This window comes from Candoia aspera, chromosome 6 (genome assembly GCF_035149785.1).
Source record: "Candoia aspera isolate rCanAsp1 chromosome 6, rCanAsp1.hap2, whole genome shotgun sequence".
Lineage (NCBI taxonomy): Eukaryota > Metazoa > Chordata > Lepidosauria > Squamata > Boidae > Candoia > Candoia aspera.
In genome coordinates this window covers 42,287,350-42,305,652 of record NC_086158.1, presented here as the reverse complement: position 1 = coordinate 42,305,652, position 18,303 = coordinate 42,287,350, and the positions used below count along the sequence as shown (strand labels likewise).

The 18,303-nt window shown below is 37.4% G+C and overlaps 2 protein-coding genes across 3 annotated transcripts in view; one reads left to right on the top strand and one right to left on the bottom strand.

Moving 5' to 3' along the window:
* The window catches only part of MAP3K13 (mitogen-activated protein kinase kinase kinase 13), a 33,483-nt gene extending 27,877 nt beyond the window's left edge, over nt 1-5,606 (top strand). Inside the window, exon 14 of the mRNA XM_063306850.1 lies at nt 793-5,606. Coding sequence (XP_063162920.1) covers nt 793-894 — 102 coding nt within the window. The 3' untranslated portion in view covers nt 895-5,606. The remainder of the gene's footprint in view (nt 1-792) is intronic.
* An 813-nt stretch (nt 5,607-6,419) lies between these two features.
* Nucleotides 6,420-17,905, bottom strand: TMEM41A (transmembrane protein 41A). 2 transcript variants are annotated; one of them, XM_063306852.1, is made up of 5 exons: nt 17,814-17,905; nt 13,080-13,233; nt 11,391-11,552; nt 10,188-10,326; nt 6,420-8,061 (listed from the first exon to the last, which is right to left on the bottom strand). In XM_063306852.1, the coding sequence occupies exons 1-5, from the start codon at nt 17,888-17,890 to the stop codon at nt 7,838-7,840; spliced, it is 756 nt and encodes a 251-aa protein (XP_063162922.1). In that variant the 5' UTR covers nt 17,891-17,905; the 3' UTR covers nt 6,420-7,837. The 2 variants fall into 2 exon arrangements, with proteins under 2 accessions (XP_063162922.1, XP_063162921.1); XM_063306851.1 differs by lacking the exon at nt 17,814-17,905 and adding an exon at nt 17,632-17,803.
* Between the last annotated feature and the right edge of the window lie 398 nt (nt 17,906-18,303).

Below are 18,303 nucleotides of genomic sequence, written 5' to 3'. Positions count from 1 at the left end.
CCCATTCCCTGCAGTCACTTGCAGCATGCAGAAAGCTTTTCCTGATGATCAGAGGATTTTTTGAACATTATTGGATAGAAAGCAGGGGATATTGGGGGAAGGGGGGAAGAAATTTTTGATTTCAATGAGTTAGTTATCACAGGATCCAAGCCTGATTATGGGCCAGTCTTCGTTACCCTTACAGCCTCTCTCTTAAACCCAGTGTTCAGGACTGACTTTCCAGGGTGGCTGTTACTAGACACCCATGACTACACTGGAGAGGTGGGGATGAAAAACTCCTTCCCCATCCTTCTCATTCTAGATTTCCTCCAGTGGGGTCATAACAGCCTATGATAGTATTTCTTGGCATACTCTCTGCATAAGTGGGGAGCCTGGGATTCTTAAGATAAGGTTGATCTGCAGTGCACAGCAGTCCCAACCTACAAAGTCAATTATGAGGCATCCTGCAGTTTACCATTTCATCTTATCCTTTTTACTAAAGGGACTTGAAAGCAGATATTTATTTTTTAATACATGTCCATTCTGCTAAAAAACAAGAATGCTACATAGCTGCTGCTATTATTAGGATTATTTTATTCATTGCATAACTTGACTTTCACAAAAGATGACATGTGGTATACAGTTCCTGGGATAGAATGGTAATTGCAGGTTTTGGTGCTTTGTACAATTGCATTTGCCAAAGTCTTGTGTATATTCTTTAGCTTGCATGGAAGGGAACCATTTTGCTTGCTAATAAAAATATTGCATATCTAAATAAATAATTTGCATTGTTTCTATTGCTTTGTCATACAGAATCCTGGGGAGTTTGGAGACTCAGGTGGTGAATCTTCAGAAGAGGACTGTTCTGATGCGACTGTGAGAACCAGTAAAGTCTGCAGCTCTGCAACCTTGTAATGATAAATCTTTTACTTTCATTAATCTGATCAACTGGCATTTTGATTCTACTCAGAAAAAACTTTTCATTCCATCTCTGAGAAGTTGCTTCTCCACCCCATCAACTAAATGATCTGCAATAACTTGAATCTTTGGAGAAATGTTCTGTTGAATTGGTTTCTCAATGAGCATTTCAATCACGAATGGCAGGGATGTATTTTATTGAATAATTGAACTATTGTATCATATTTTTGGCATTTTAACTTTTTACTGAGTAAGATGATCAGTATCCATAGGCAAAATAATTGCTTACAAAAACAGAGAGAAATCTGAAACAGAATCTTTTTGAATCTTAGGCAGCATATATAGACAGGATAGGATTTGATGTTGCTACTTGGACATAGACTAGGCCATATGGCCCTGAAGGGCTGACAGTTTAAAAACACAGCAACTTAATTGATTTCAGTAAAGAAGTGCATGAGATAATCTGTGAGCAAAATGTCATCTGTGTAACCAGTGTAACTTTTTCAACAGAAAGTATTCACATTCCTGGGAAAGAGTATCTGAGATGCTGTTCCCCAGCATATGAAAATGGAAACTAATTTTCATTTTTTAATTTATTGTTAGTTAATTACAACATCTTAAAGCTGCATTTACAGCTTCTCTCCAGCATTTTTAATCAGCAGTATGCTACTGTGAGGACAGCAGATAAAGCATTGAAAGGTTGATGGATGGATGTACATGCTGTTTTGCTCTGTTAGCTTGCTCTCTTTATAGTTTGCCTTTAATTTTGGTTCCTTCAGTTAAAAACAAATGTATCAAATTAATGCTGAAGACCTCACAAGCCATGGAAGATACATTCTCTATATCCTGAAGACTTTCCTGAAGGAAGAAACTAGAACTGTTTCCACTACAGCTGGAATAGTTTTGTGTGGACCAAGCTAGAGGAATAGTCTAGCCTGGACCACAAAATTGATCTTCCACTCTTTGACTAACATGGTTTTGATAGGAGAGCACTGGCCACTTACCAGGCTTGATGGAAAGTTACAGAACTTTTTAAAAAATGGCGATTAGTGAGAATGTTATGTTGGGTTTGAAGGAATCCTAAGTCATAATTCTATTGTGGATTCTGTACTGGTATTCCTTTTTCTTTTTTGCAGTATGGTCTACCATTCATTGTATTTCCTATAATTGAAATGTTCAAGAAGAGCAAAACAAGCAACACTAAAAATCTGGCTTTAGAATCAAAGTGTTAATCATGATCTTTCAAAGCTTCCCTCCCTCATCATGTTATCTAAAGAATGACATTGAGAAAGTAAGCCTCTTTGCAAGCGTAGCAGGATTTAAGATAGTGAGTAGCAATTGCACCCTTCACCCCATCTGCAGAATGAAAGGCAAGCACGGGTTGATATTGTGCTGCTGTTTGTTTACATTTGATTTGATATATGATTTTTTAAAAATTAATAGCCTAGTGGCAAAATGTAGGAAAATTCTTTACTAATATTAAAGAACAGTATTCTATGAGTTAAATTATTCCATACTTTAAAAATTCTGTAGCTGGACTACATGAATCATAAATTATGTCATTATTTATTATAATTTCTGTAGATTAATAAATAGGGCTTGTTGTACTTCAACATGTCGTTCCTACTTCGGCAATGCTGTGGCCTATAACCCAGGAGGGAAAGTAACCAAAGTGTTCTACGTATAATGCAATTTAATAATCTTGTATAGGCCACACTGATTTTGCTAAATTGCAGCAGTCTGTGGAAAACAAACATGGCATAGTCTGGTAAAAATTGCATGTGCCATGAGTGTAAAATATGTAAGAAACAAATCATATGATGCTTCAGCATGCATTAGGTTCCCTGCTGCAGTCCATAACACTGTGAGATATTATCAGATTGACATATAAAAGAAATCAGATGTGTTCAGTTGAAGTGGCATCTCCTCCTAAAATCAGAGATTCCTCAAGCTTTATATCAGACAGAACCAAGTTCTGCTGGTTCTGAACAAAATTGTTTCTGGTATTCTCTATTTTCCCGAGGAGGAACTATTCTTTTAAGGGAACCTATATGCTGTTGATACCACTCCCCCCATAAATGCCATTCCAATTATATATGGGCCAAACTGGAGGAAGACTGCTGCATCTACCAACTTCACAGCAGATTCCTAATTCAGACACATTTGGTGCTTGATCTTGGCATTTTTAAAACTGGCAGGAACTATCATGCCGCCTACATGTATTTCTCCTTTGAGATTCAATCTTTCCTAAACACTCTGGAAAACTACTCTTTTATTAACACAGTAGCACTTTGTGTGTCTGCATTATGAGGATAATCTCCAAATAAAACAAGTATCTGCTTTGCAAGTAGCGTTAGCAATAAAGACACATCCACCCTATGGCTTCAGGTTGGAGTTTAACAGCCCATGGATAGCTATGTTTTTGGAAAAGTTCCTTTTTTAAAAAATAGCAAAATGAGAGAATGTGTCAGGATTGACAAAATGCGGCATGCTGTTTTTTCCCGATATGAAGCACTTGGGATTGTTCTCTCAATGCTAACTTTACCCAACTATTTCTTCTCTGAGGAGTTCCATACTAATGCCTTGCTACCTTAGACAAGGAATACAGTAGTGTAGAACTATCAACTTGGCAGGCAAAAATTATCTGGGGTCTTGGGTAAAGGTTTTTCTGTGATCCTTTAATTGCAGGTATTGAGCCTGAAATCTTATGCATGCAAAGCATGTGTTTTACCAATAAAGTAGTTTCTCCCCAGAAGAAGTCTCTACATTAGTGGAGAATGTGTCTCATTTAATTATCTTTGTTGTGTCTGGTAGACATTGGTTGTTTCTTTTTGGTATTTGCACTTACCCTGCATCTGCAGATGACATGCTGCACAATGTAATTCTTCATGAGACAATTTTATGATTCAAGAAATAATTAGGTTGAGTATCCAGTAGGGTTTTTAAGGTCTTATACTCTCCTGCTAATGTATATCCTGTGTTTCTGATTACACTGAAGAAAATAAGTGTTTTAACTTGCCCATACCCAAAGAGCTCTACTTATTAGGAGCACTGGTTAAGAAGCAGAATGAATTGGGGGGTCCTAAGAATGTGGTGTAATACCTAGCAGCTTGTTTTTGGTGTGTCAAATATTTGTTACTAATCAATTTTCAAACATTCCAAATGACTAGATAATTCACAATTTCAGTTATTGAATACAATGAAAGGATTCTTCTAGATACATTTTTTACCAAATTATACTGAAAACAGTTCGTTCAGCTAGAAACAAGTAGAAAAAGAAGTTTTGAAACTGAAATTTTAACCATAACAAGTGTAATCACCCTATCTTTCCCAGTTCAATTTTACTATTTATCAGTTCTAACTTCAGGGCATTCCCCAAAAGCACAAATTTGTTTTTTGCAAATTAAAAACGTTTTAACAAATATAATCTCACAATTGGAGAGGGATCCAAATTAAGCAGTGTTATGGCTGGTACTAGTTAAACTGACAGCTGGGCTACAGGTTATGATCACTGTGGGAATACAGTCAATACAATAAGTTCTCCTTTTACTATAAAGTTTGGTACATATACCATCTGTGAATGTTTTGAGATACTAAGGAAGAAAGATAGCACATCATGCAATAGTTATTTTCAACAACAATGTAGCCTGGCTGTAAGCAGAGACGCTTCTTGTTGTGTTATTACAACAGTGCTGTACATGTTCTGCTTCAAGGATAGAATTACTAATTTTAAACTTTGGATGTTGACAAATTCTACTTTAAATATTGATCCAATATATATAAATAGTTGATGTTCTAGAATATGCTGGTTACATTTTTTAAAGGCTTTCTCTTAAATGTGAGGATTAAACATTTTTTAATGTGGAAACAATCTCAGGTGACTTTGGGCATTTTGAAAAGCCTGCTCTATTCTGTAGGTCCAAAACAAAAAGTACTATTTTTGTTTCTGGAACAGTGCTCCACAGCACTAAATATTAAGAGATCAGAACTATGGGAACTGATACTAAGAAACAGAATATTAGCTCTCCTCTTTCCTAGGAAGCAAGTGTTGTGTTTACTGGAAGGAAAGGGAGCCACCATGTTGTTTCTCACATTATAGAGTTTTCATTCATAGAGCCAGCTAGCACAAGAAATGGTGCAGTCTTGTAATAGGAAAGGGAAATAGTACTGTTTTTGTATTCTTTGATAGAATCTTACAGACTACAAAAGAATAGCAGAATCTAGATTTAGTTCTTAAATGTTTCAAACCAAAAGCCATAAATCAAATCATTTCATTCAGTTTATGACACAGTATTGCCATGTGTGAATTAGTGTGAGTTTTCTTGCTGTGTTATGACTGTTCTGTGCAAGGGCATTACAATATTGTAACTACCTGATTAAGGGGTTGACAGTGGCACAGCATAAGAATAAGCAATGCAAACCAGAGATAGCTTTTGATTGAAAAGGCTTCTTTGGCATATTTTCATGACTCGTATACTGTATTCTTACTTGCTGGGTCCAATATGGTACAATCAGCATGTTGGCTAATGGTTAGTGGAAATTATTACATTTATATGTCATACAAAATTATAATTTTATCTTCTGTACTGTCTTTTTTCCCTACTTTGAGGCAAACTTGATTTCTTTTTGTATTGAACAGTGTATAAGAATTGGGAACAAATCTGACTGACTATCAAATAGATGCATGGAATAAAAGCCAGTGTACCTCATCATTTGTTTACAGGCTCGTATGTCAAGTACGTTTGCAGCTTCAATTTTGAATGTAAACGTATGACAAAAAGTATACCTGTGCATACTCAAAATGATCCTTTTCTCTTTACAATACAGCTCAAGTTTTCAAGCTGTAAGGAGGTGGTTTGGTGACCTTCGGGAGGCAGGGGGAATGTATGACAGCATATTCTATATAGTAAGGGCCATATAAATGCAGGCTTTGACATTTTAAACTTTCACCTCAGTTAAGTGTACCTGTTGCTACTAAAGGACAACATGGATGTGAATATAATTCTTGTCCCTCTCTATATCCCCTCCTGTGAATAGTATTTATTACAACATCAGCCTACTACTGCTGTCTCCTGAGGACACATTGAGAGTATCAAAATGTCAGCCTTACAGCATAATATAGATGAAGCTAAATTAAGCCTTCTGAATGCCAGCCTGCTGTTTCTTGCTGAAGGAAAAGATAAGGACCTGAAAATGAAGTCCAAGCAGTGTTTTTTCTAAATTATTTGGTGTGCACAGTTGAAAGGTGGGAGCTGATGAAGGTCTGGTTATAATGAAACATCAGCATATATACACTGTCTCATATAGCATTACATGAAGTCATTTCATCAAACTATACTATCCACTGTTTTCACTACCATTTATCTGATAAATACGTAATGTCTATGAAAATAAGCAGGCTACATGAACAGTTTTCACTACCTTTTACCTGGCAAGAAGTGTTCTTAAAAAAGAAAAAATAGGGTGCTTAAGACAGAACTGCTACTCAGACTAATACAAATCAGACACTGTTCTCTCCTCAGTTACAACTTGCCACAGGGTATTTGTCAGATCAGCTTTTATTACTGTGTTCTTGGCACAGAGCATGGACAAAAAATAATCAAGCTACCATCCTGAGAAGTTTGCAATGAAGACTGACATATTTAATACAGCACTGACATTTGGCTAGAGGATAGCAGAGACCCACCTCAAATAAACTAGAGGAATTTTCACAGAAAATCCAATAACTGATACAGAAATTTCTGCTTGCTTTCATTTCTAGAATGGCAAGCTTAAGTCACTGCAGACATCAGGCAAAAAAGGGCTTGTCTTTTTCATTAACATCCAGTCTTCTATGCAATTCTTTTTTGTAGTACAGAAAGGACCAAACAAGGCTCTTTCCTGCATTCTGAAGCTGTATTCTGACCCAAGACAAGTTCATTATTAAGCAAGACCATTTCAAATAGGAAATTCAGGGGAAAAATGGAAAAACAGTAGCTGTTAACTAACATTTGGATTAAGAACAATGGCCACATTCGTAAGATTTTCCCAACTCTGAAGCACTGGAATAAACAAACAAACTAGCAATTATTACATTCAAAGTATGTTCTTTTCTGCTTATACAACATTTTATTTAATTATTTATTTTTCAAATTTCTGTCACCGCCCATCTCCCCATAACAGGGGACATAATTTTGTAAGGGTAAAGATTTTGCTTTGAAAACCGAAGAATGCAATTATCCATGGGGCATATTGCTACAAAGAAAAGTATAATATTTCAACAGGTACTTAACCTGAAGTCTTCTAGATTTCCCACAGTCACTTCATGTTACTTTATACTGGAAATCATAAAGAAGATACTTCTTAAACATTTTAATATTAAGATGGGAGGTAAGCCATTCCTGCATGTCTGCAGCTCCCTCTGTACCATTTTTCTTCTTTGTCATGTCCCAACAGGTGAAAAGGAAATAATACAGAACTTAACTACATTCCTCACATTGGGAGGAAACACAATACATTTATCACTGCCATTATTCAATATTTAGCCCAAATACTGTATTTCAACTGCTTCATGTGGAACCACTTGAACCTGCTGTTCATCTAGCAAGCGATTTCAGGCTTACTTCCTCAGTGATGCTAGGATTTAAGATTAAGATTAATAGCCTCTAATACCCCAAATCAGATGATGCAAGTCCATTTAGTCCCCCAAATTCTCGCTTCTGGATAAACTGGATCACAAATAACTTTATAAAATGGGACATACCAGGCTCGGCTCTTTTTTTAAAACAGTATTTTTAAAAGACTCATCTTTATACACTACCAAAAGATGATACCTAAGGCAAAGGTAAGGAGTCCAAAGTTCAGTGATAACAGAACTGCTGGTTCAAAATCTTTTTTTTTTTTTCAATTCCCCCTTAAATAGAATTCCACAGTATCTGACATCTATTTATGGGTAGCCTATTCAGTTGTATTTTCTTCCGTTCAGCAAGTGAATTTTCTGTTTACTTTTGTCTAAATTGAGATGTTCCTGACTGTATTTCTTAATAAGAGTCCCAGGAATTAATGCCATCATGGCTATAGCCAACATTTTGAATAAATTACTCCAGGAGAAAACGTTATCTAGGGAAGATATCTGTGAAAGTACTGAGCCTGTCTGGACACAGATGAAATTATAGGGAGTCAGTCCTGTAAGAGAATCAGAATTCTAAGATTAGAAAAATGTGTACATCTCACAAACTGGATAAGCTCTAGCCTGCAAACAGAAAAAAAGCCTGAATATGCAAATGGAGGGGGACAAAGCTGAGCATACAAGAAGTAGAAAGACCATAAAAGAAATTTACAAATGTCAGTGGAGAAAATAAAGTATCTGCAAGTTTGATGTAATTTTAATTTCTCTATACATGAACAAACAAATGTTCTGCTTACCTGCGTAATTATTTGTCATTTTTCTCCAAGAACTTGGTTTAACATCTTAATTACGTTATAAGAAATGCTCCTGATAAAGTTTTTCTTTACTGATGTCAGGAAACCAGGCTAGGAACCACGCTGAGCTGGTAATTCAACTCTAGTTCTTTATTGTTCTCACCTTATAGACAGAATCTTGCCAGACTAAGGCTAATCACTAACCTAAGGGAAAATAACCCAAAGAAGAGCTCTAGGGCGGAGCTATCTTGAACCTCTTAACCTTCCCATCAGCAGAGCCTGGGCTGCAAAGTCTCTTATCAGTCTGGAATGTGTTTTCTCCCTGGGAACCAGCAGCAGCGCCAGAATCCAGCACATCACCCCCTCCTTCAGGAACACATTCCATCACAACTGATCACCTTAAGGAGAATTGTTGAAGTTATGGCATTAACTTGGAGATACTTTTCAATTTTCACAATAAGAAGCAATATATTCAACAAAAACAATCTTTTTTTTTCCTGTTAGCACTTTCTGACAAAATATAAGAGGACCATAGAAAAAATAAGGAAGTTCTTGCTATGTGATTTGTAAATTACTTATATATTTACTTTTCTGAAGCTTAATAGACACTTACATATAAAAAAAATCCAAAGTGCATTCATTGGACATGCCTGTGAGGGAATGAAGCTGGGGTGTTTGTCTATAACATTTATATAGCCGCCCACCTTATATCGAACTCTAGGCGGCTCCCAACCAACAATTAAAACAACATAATACATGTATCTATTAAAACCATCAACATTAAAAACCTGGCACAAAAGTTAAGCTTCCACATCAGCCTATCGTTAAATCCTCTCATCCACCTCAACCTAACCTAGCACTTGGAGGAAAAGCCAGACCTTAAGTGCTTTTTGGAAGGCTGGGAGGGTGGGGGCCTGCCAAACTTCAGTGGGAAGGGTGTTCTATAGGGGTTGCTGTCTGTATTTGGGAAAAGCAGCTACAGCCAGGCAGAAATGCTTCCCACCCCCACTTCCCCATGAATCAGCTCAGCTCATACTTTTTCTCAAAGGGCAGTAAAAGTTTACAGCTCCAGAACTTGAGAGAAGATTCATTCTCATTCATTCATTTATCCCCTCCACTCACACCATTTACTCATGAGCATCCATGCCGGCATTCCAGTTCTCTGGCTAATTGAGCCACACCCTGGTGCTTTTAGGAACGTCCTGATGTCCATAGGCAGCCTCACCCCACTCAGGTCCTTAGCTTACAAAACTGTGGTTGAGTAGGAGAAAGAAGGATGACAGCAAGCAGATGAGGAAGCAGGAAGCGACATCTGGGAATGTACAGCTATTACAGGCAAGCAAGAAGGCCTATCAGTCAACTGCCAGGACCACAAGCTACAGTAAGCAGCCCATTGTGGTGTGATTCCTGCCTGAAGCTTGGTAGCAACCAGAAGAGGAACCACCATGCTGAGACAGCACCTAATCCCAACAAGTGCAAGAACTTTTAGAGGGAGGCAAAGGTTGTATGCCACTTTACAAACTTTAAGACTTTTATTCGTTAAGAAGTACTAACCATCAAAGACTTATTTTCATGGCTACATCAACTTGCAAAGCCTAGGAGGGTAGAGTTAACCCAGGGCAATAGCCTATTGTTAGGAAAGGTGTATGCTACAATTAAGTGTTCTGTACCATTATCTTCTGCTCTGTGCTGTGTCCAGTCCTTGGAAAACAACCCTCACAACCTTTCAGTTATCAGGCTGCAATCTACTGTGTAGCCAAAAAAATAATCCATTGAATATGAATAATAGGAAGAAAAAGCTAGCATGTATCTATTATCATGCAAAAGTGAAGGAAGACAAAATAATATGCTAAACAATATGGATGTAAATGTGCTTCTTTTGTTCTTACCTATGAGAACAGAGAAGAAGAACTGAGTTACATGGATGTTCAAGACTGGAGATGCAAGATTCAGAAACCAATTTGGAGTCATGGGGAACAGCCTCAGAAATAACAAAAAGAAGAACAAGGAATGTCTATTTTCTTCTACCTGTCAAAGGAACCCCCACCAAAAAAGATAAAAATCAGACACAATCATACTGCTTTCTTCCCCGCTTGCTTTTTTCTCCCAGAGGTTGTACAGTAATACCAACATGTTCTAGATTATATTCAATCAGGCAACTGATTATCAGCTCCTGTGTTGTTTTAAGAAACACATCCACAACAGATTGGGGGTGTGAGAATGATACTGTATTTCTGCTAATTCTCCCTTCCCCTTTGGAATCTGAGGAGCTTGAAGAAAGACAGTGAAGGGAGGAAGAATGCCTGATAACTGCCTTCTGCCTTTTAAAGGCAGTTCTTTTTCTGTATCTTGGACCCATCTATGACTGGAAGGAGACCTTTTGAATGTGGACAACTAGTTAGGATCTAAGACTAGATAGACATTCTCCACTGGCATAAACAGTATAAAGAAATAGCTTGCTTGTGGAAGGGTATAGTTACCATGTACCTGCTGGTTAGGAATAGGCCCATACTAGCAAAAAGCATTTACTATAGGTCTGCACAGCAATTTTACTGCACAATCCTTAACGCAGTTAAAATCCATCTTTTCCTGGCTTATGTAGATAATTGCACAATCTTAGGAAAGAAGTTTGATCTAAAGAGGCGCCTACAGGGGCCATGTTTGTGTCCCCATATCCTCTGAATCATTTCTTTACCTTCTAATCTAGATTACTAATCTCTTTCTAATTTGGATTATTAAAATCTTACAAAACAATGTAACTCACTCATGAAGGAATATTTTTAAAATTTCAGTCAATGCATGTTAAATCACTAGCAGTAAATTTTTGTTAGCCAGGATTTTGGCCACAGAAGCATGGCAAGCTGCATTCTGCCAAGCTAGCTCACTGGGCCATCTAGCTTGGTATTTAGTATACTGACTAGCAGCAGGTCTTCAAGCTTTCAAATAGGATTCTTTCCTTGCAGTGCCAGGAGTTGAGTCTGGGACATTCTAGGTGCAGCATATATACAACTGAGCTATGATTCTTATCTGTTACTCAGTCTTAACCATGTTTTATATTGATTAAAATTTAATTGTAATTAGCATTTTCTTACCTTCCTCTGAAGCATGGTGACTTTGTCAGGAAAATAGTACATAATAAAGTTTTTCCCAAAAATATTGGACAGTCCATAGCAACATGTAGCACCCACAGAAGTCAAAGCAGAACATAACAGAAATCCCATCCATGGTCCAAAGAGAGCTCCAGCAAGGATGTTCTGTTAGAGCAAAACTAGATAGTGATCCATTAAGGACTTTATGAACCATAAGAATATAAGAACAGCCCTGCCTGGTTAATTCAGTGGTCCATTTAGTTCATCATTGTATTAATGACAGTGGTCAGCGATGTCTCTGCAAAATCCATAAACAGGGTATAAAACACATGTTTGCTGCTCTCCAGTCACTATAATGCACAGCATTATGAACCCGAATGTCCAATTATGCAACTGTCCACGAAGAACTTTTCTACTCATCCATCTATCCCAGCTAACTCAAAAGACTCTGGATGGGTTACATTAGGTTAAAATGATAAATGGAAACTTAAATAATAAATTACGATAAATGATAAATCCAGAATTATAACAAACAACTATAAACCAATTCTACTCCAAGACAGAGGCCAATACAATGTATTTTGGATTGAAGCCATAGTGATGAAGAGGAGGAATAATGAGGATGAATTATTTTTGTGATTCATCTGAAATCCTACTCTGTGGCAATGGATGCTAAAAAGAGGGCTTGTTTCTCTGCCTCTGTTGTTTTTTTTATAAATTTTATTAAAAGTTTTAAAGAGAACATAAAAACTAACACAAACTAATACAGAATAAAGAAAACAAAAAAGAAAAAGAGGAAGAAAAGACAAAGGACAAAAGTGCAGAAAGAAAAGATAAGAAACAGAAAGAGCTTCCAATTTCCTTTGCAGCAAATATAAGTATGATTACAAAATTATCTCTTACTGTATAATTACAAAAAATGCTCACTTTTTTCTATTTATTTTTTTTCTAATCAACAAACCCACAAGTGCATTTTCTTCTGTTTCATGCAGCTTCTTTGCCTCTGTTATGTATGCTTAGTCCAGGATGGAATGATTATCACTAGCACCTACTTTTTTCAACCCTTACCACCTTCTGACAGGGAGGTGATCAGTACTTCCTTGAGTGTGGAGTATGTTCCTGACTGCTTAAAAGAGACACTTATAAAATATATACTGAAAAATATACACTCTCTCTCAGCCCAACCCAACTCACAGAGTTGTTGTGGGAAAAATAGGAGACAGGAGTATTATATATGTTTGCAGCACTGAGCTATATATAAAAAAGAGCAGTATTATTATTATTATTTTCATTAATACTGACATTTCAGCAAGATGGAAAACTTATTTATAAGAGTTATACAGCTGCCCATATTGTAACCACAATCACAAGGCAATAAAAGCAGCATGCACACACACACCCAAATCACAATAAAAACTCAATAAAAACTCATGGTGCCCCAGGGCAACACTCTCCCACACATCAACATACTATCTTATATCCTCAAGGATATATAGTCAAAAATATTCACATCTCTAGAGCACTAAGGATTTCTATATGGGGTCATAATGTCCCTTAGAAAGGGTTCTATAAAACCAGTGACAAGAATATATAAGTGTATGGAATGGTATATCTAACAATGCAAGTACAGGGATAATTCTTTAGCGACATGCTGCAAAGCCAGTCTATGAGCTTTGTGGCATATATACATACCAGAAAGCTAGAGCCAGGTATGGCAAAGCTTTGTTTGTACAAGTAAGCACTGCAGAACAGCAGAATCACATATGCATGGTGCTCTTTATTGTAGTACTGTAGGAACTCTGCAAGCTCTTGTAGGTCCTCTAGATCTGAAGGGAATTTTAACGACCTGATAAAGAAAGAACATAATCAGTTAAGTTGCAAAATATGTTTCCATTCAAAGGAGGATCACAGGATAATGAGATTAGCCTTAAAGATTAACAGGTTTATTGCAACATGGAGCTCTCATAAGAAAATAAATCAATTCAACCTTGTTTATTCGTTCAGTTGCTTCTGACTCTTCATGACTTCATGGACCAGCCCACGCCAGAGCTTCCTGTCGGTCGTCAACACTCCCAGCTCCCCCAGGGACGAGTCTGTCACCTCTAGAATATCATCCATCCACCTTGCCCTTGGTCGGCCCCTCTTCCTTTTGCCCTCCACTCTCCCTAGCATCAGCATCTTTTCCAGGGTGTCCTGTCTTCTCATTATGTGGCCAAAGTATTTCAGTTTTGCCTTTAATATCATTCCCTCAAGTGAGCAGTCTGGCTTTATTTCCTGGACTATGGACCAATTCAACCTTACCAATGTTGTAATAACACTTTGTTTTCCTGCTGCTTAACATGCTTACAGCAGTTGTTTTTTTTAATGAGGTTAAACAGAAACACCAAATCAAAAGTCATCTTGTTTAATTATTCTTTTAGAAATAAAATATTAACATTTTTGTGCTATTTTAGTTCAGACAAGACAAATGAATATGTAATAACAAAAGTATTTGCAGGACTAGAAAAGGAGGAATATGAAAAGATAGGTGGATTTTATGATGGAAACAAGCAGCTGTAAAGACTTTGGAAGTATACAATCACTGAAATACATTTGCTCAAGCTAGTAGAAAATCAAGCAATAGGTAATGTTAAACTTTATAAACTTGAAAATTGACCAAAATTCTGGTTGAGGTTACCCTATTAATGCTGGCAATAAAGACCAGAATTTCCAATTGTCTTTCATAACTATCTTTTTTTCTTCTCTCTCCCTGCATCCTTCACTAAAAAAAACTTTGTCTCCAAGCCAATCTAAACAACTTATTTGACACCCTTATTACAATTTAAATGTAAAAAAAAAAAAGCTCTATATATTTGTCAGGTCCATGCAACAAAAGTCTCAATTGTGTCATTAAACAATGTGCTCTTCCTTTAATTATGGCCAGTAAGTCATGCCATATATTATTTTTTTCATTTCAAAAACCCCTAATACTCCTAACAGCTCTACTGGATCAGAACAAGGTCCATCTTAGCCCAACATTTTATTTCTTACAGTGGCCAATTAGATGCCTTCTGGTGTGCTTGGAAGCAGGAGATAGTTCACTCACACTACTGTTCCCCTTCCACTAGTATATGTAGGCATGTTGCCCCCAACCTGGACATAACATCTTTATGACTAACAGCTTTTGATAGAACAGTTCTCCATCAATTTATCTAGAACCCAGTTGAAAACATCCAAGTTAATAGCCAACACATGTCTTGTGCTAATGAATTCTACAGGTGAATTATATGTTGTGTGAAGAATTTCTCCCTTTGGTCTATTTTAAATATCCATCCAATCAGTTTAATCAATGACCCCTAGTATTTTAAGGGAAAAAAAAAACTTCTCCAGTTCAACAATCCCAAATATTCTAGTATTTTCTCTAGGGAAGTGGCTCAACCCCCTGATCCTTTGTATTGGGATTCTTCAATGAAACAATACCATCTATCAGGACCCCCGAAACATGCCTTCTGTGTACCACTGCCTGCTCTCTGGAATGAGGTTCCTCCTGAGATTCGAATAGCCCCACCCTACTGGTGTTTCAAAGGGCCCTGAAAACATGGCTCTTTGCCCAGGCCTTTGGCAAGTGTGATTGAAGCTCCCTTTTCTTCTTTTTCTTTGTTCCTATCTAGGTTAGTTATCTTTGCCATCTTTGCTCTTTTTTGTTTACAAAAAGTTAAAAAACAAAACAGCATTAAACTGCCCAGAGTCACTGGGAGCCGGGTGGCATATAAATTTAATAAATACATTTGTTTGCATTCTTCTGCATTTCTTCCAGCTCTTTTAATTTTTTTTTAAGAGTGGCAATCAGAACTATGTACAATATTTGAGATATATCATAAATTGTACAAGGATGTAACAATCTTGGCAGTTTTATTTTCAGTCCCTTTCTAATGATCCATAGCATGGAATTTGCCTTTCTCATAGCTTCTGCCCACCAAGTCAACATCTTAATTGTGCTATCCACTATGAGCTCAGTATCTTTTACCAGGTTAGTTACATATAGCTCAATCCCCATCAGTGTATGGGTGAAGTTAGTATGTTTTGTCCCAGTGAGTCCAGTGTACACTTACTTAAATCAAACTGCATTTGCAATTTAGTGGACTATTCAGTCAGTCTAAAGAGATTCTTCTGGAGCTCTTCATTTTTTTATTTTTATCTTCTTGAGTTATCTTAGAAACATTTGCCATCTTGACAAGCTCACTGCTTACTCCTGGGTCAGGATTATTTATAAATAAGTTAAAAAGTACTGGTCCCTTCCAACACAGAACTCCACTTCTCATTTTCCTCCATTCATAAAACTGTCCATTCTTTTTTTTAAACAAGCTAGAAATCCATTAAAAAAACAGATTTTCTTATCTCACATCCACTAAGTTTACCTGAGCTTTTGATAAAGGGCTGTACCAACTTTTTTTTTAATCTAGGTAGTTAAATACAAAACAGGAAAATGTCTTTATGCTGTGGCTAAACACAGAGCCATTAGGGTAGCAGGTGAATGTGCAATATCAAGCAAATATGCTATTAAGTTAAAACATCATAAATTAAAATACATAGTGCTATATGCAAGATGACATCAATCAAATGCAGTAAATTATAATTACATTTTATTCCACTGAGCTTTTAACATAATAGGATAGCAACAGCATAGGTTGTTTTTTCACAATACTCTGAATTTCAATTGCAGATTTAAAATGGAAAATAAGAGATTCACATTGGTTCTCAACAATCTTAGTTGAAATAAATCTGGTAAGACATGACTGCTAAGATGTGACCAGTAATGCTGTTAAATGTGAACGTATGTTAGACAACAGATGCAGTATACTGGCCCTTAATTCTCCCTTTAAATATGAGAGTGTGTTAGTTAATAGCTGTAGTATTATTTCCTTCAATTTTTCTTTTTCTTGATTGTATAGTTTTAGTAAATAACATTATTACTTTACTATTATTTTTGATGTTATGTAAATATATTGAGAGCTCTTCCACCGAAGTCAAATTCCTTGTATGTCCAATTGTACTTGGCCAATAAAGTGTTCTGTTCTGTTCTGTTCTATTCTATAAATTTCCACAATTTCAAAATTACAATCTTAATTACTACTATTTGCTGATTTGGGAACTTAGTACAGAACTGTGATGAATTCTAATCCTTGGAGTACTTAACTTTGACTTTGTGGTCACTGGTAGTTTGATAATGATTTAAACTAAAGTACATAAAACCTAGAGAAATGGGGAAACATAACTGATTTTCTCAGAAAGTGAATAAACCACCAAGATTATTTCATTTTCACTATATTTATTGCTCTGCTGGACTTTACCTATTCCTTTTAAATTATTTAGGAAAGATGTTGGCTGGTAGTTAGATGTGCTGTTTTTATCCAGTGTTTCTATAGGGGAAGCTTGCTGTTGCTAGTAGGCAGAGCAAGCAACAATAGGCAATGTTACTGATAAATACTGAGAAATCTACAGGGAAAAGATGGTGTGCTTCTAAATCTAATTCTTACTGTGCAATCACTCTTCCATGGAATGTTATGGAACCAGATGACATCATCTTCCATCTGTAACCTTTTCTACAGAAAATGTGATTCATTAGCAGTGAAATACTTACATGACGTCTCTTAAATTGTAATACTAGGTGCCATCCTTGCTGGATAAATCAAACGAAGATATCTTAAAGTTGAACAGACTGTGGCAAAAGCATTTTAGAATCAGCTTAGAGAAAGTCTGTTGCCTACAAACACAAGGCAGAAGCATATTTCGTGCTGCAATCATTCTATCACCTTTCTACAAACAACAGTGTCTTTCAACGCACTCGAAAGTCAGGTACAGATACTCGACAGGGCCCTCAAATCATTGCAGATAAAGGCGCTATTGCGATTAAGTTTCATAACAACTTCGGAGTCCTCGGCAGCAGTAGCTGCACATGTCTGAGACCACGCCTGCGAACATTTCGGTGACGATGTATTTTCCAGTTGGCTCACACTGTCGTTAGACACTGTCAGCAAAAATCCAGACTCTCGGCTTTTGAAACAGGAGACTGAGATTCATCGTGAGCCGAGAGACCTCGCAGAAATCAACCGCCGGCTGCCGCTAAAGCAAGACCCGCTTGCTCTCTTCCGTGCAGTTCGGGACGTGTGTGCCCGGCATCCGAACCCGAAGAGGCGGCCAATTCGCAGCAGCTGCTCCATCCAGCCACAACAACCCCGAAATAAAGAGGGGAGAGCCAACTCACCCGCTTCCCGCGCGCGGTCCTCCAGGTAGCCGAGCAGATAGCAAATAAAGGCCCGACGTGGCCGCTCCCAGGACCAGCAAGAACCCCACCAACGACCGCATCGTCGGCGCTCATAAGGGATACCGGGAGGAACAGAAGAGAAGTGGGAACTAAAGGCAACGGCCGATGAACTAAGTACTCACACTCTGGCGAGTGACACATTATCTCCTTCCTTCCGTAGATTAAATGGATGGCGAAACTTCCTGTACCGAGGATACATAGAGAAGCTCGGTTGGCTCTACCACTATTCTTTACGGCAGTGTTTCTCAACCTTAACAACTTTAAGATGTGTGGCCTTCAACCCCCAGAATTAAAGTTGCGGAGGTTGAGAAACACCGCTTTATGGCGTCGCTGTTTCGATATCTTTATAGTGACAATAATTTACTGTAATCCAACAGGATATTAAAGCCTGGGGTGTCGTATTCTACCTGTGTTCACGGTGTTAATTCCTCGCCCAGACACACACAGCTGCACCTGGGCTAATCTCGGGAAAAGTTTTTAGTTTTATTACTGTTTTATTTTATTGGTTGGCCACCCATTTGTTAATGAATGAATGACTGGGAGTAGGGTCGGACCTGCTTAACCTATGGTTCCTCTCTGAACGTTAGGGTTGCCGAAAAGAATAGACACCTA

Bases quoted from the DNA above. Each gene is read 5' to 3' on its own strand.
- TMEM41A (XM_063306851.1), bottom strand. From the start codon at position 17,732: ATGCGGTCGTTGGTGGGGTTCTTGCTGGTCCTGGGAGCGGCCACGTCG. The intron at 10,327-11,390 runs GTAAGAAAATGC...TTCCTTTGACAG, and splicing joins TCACCATGCTTCAGAGGAAG to GTAGAAGAAAATAGACATTC. The intron at 8,062-10,187 runs GTAAGAACAAAA...ATTCTCTTACAG, and splicing joins CTTCTTCTCTGTTCTCATAG to GACTGACTCCCTATAATTTC.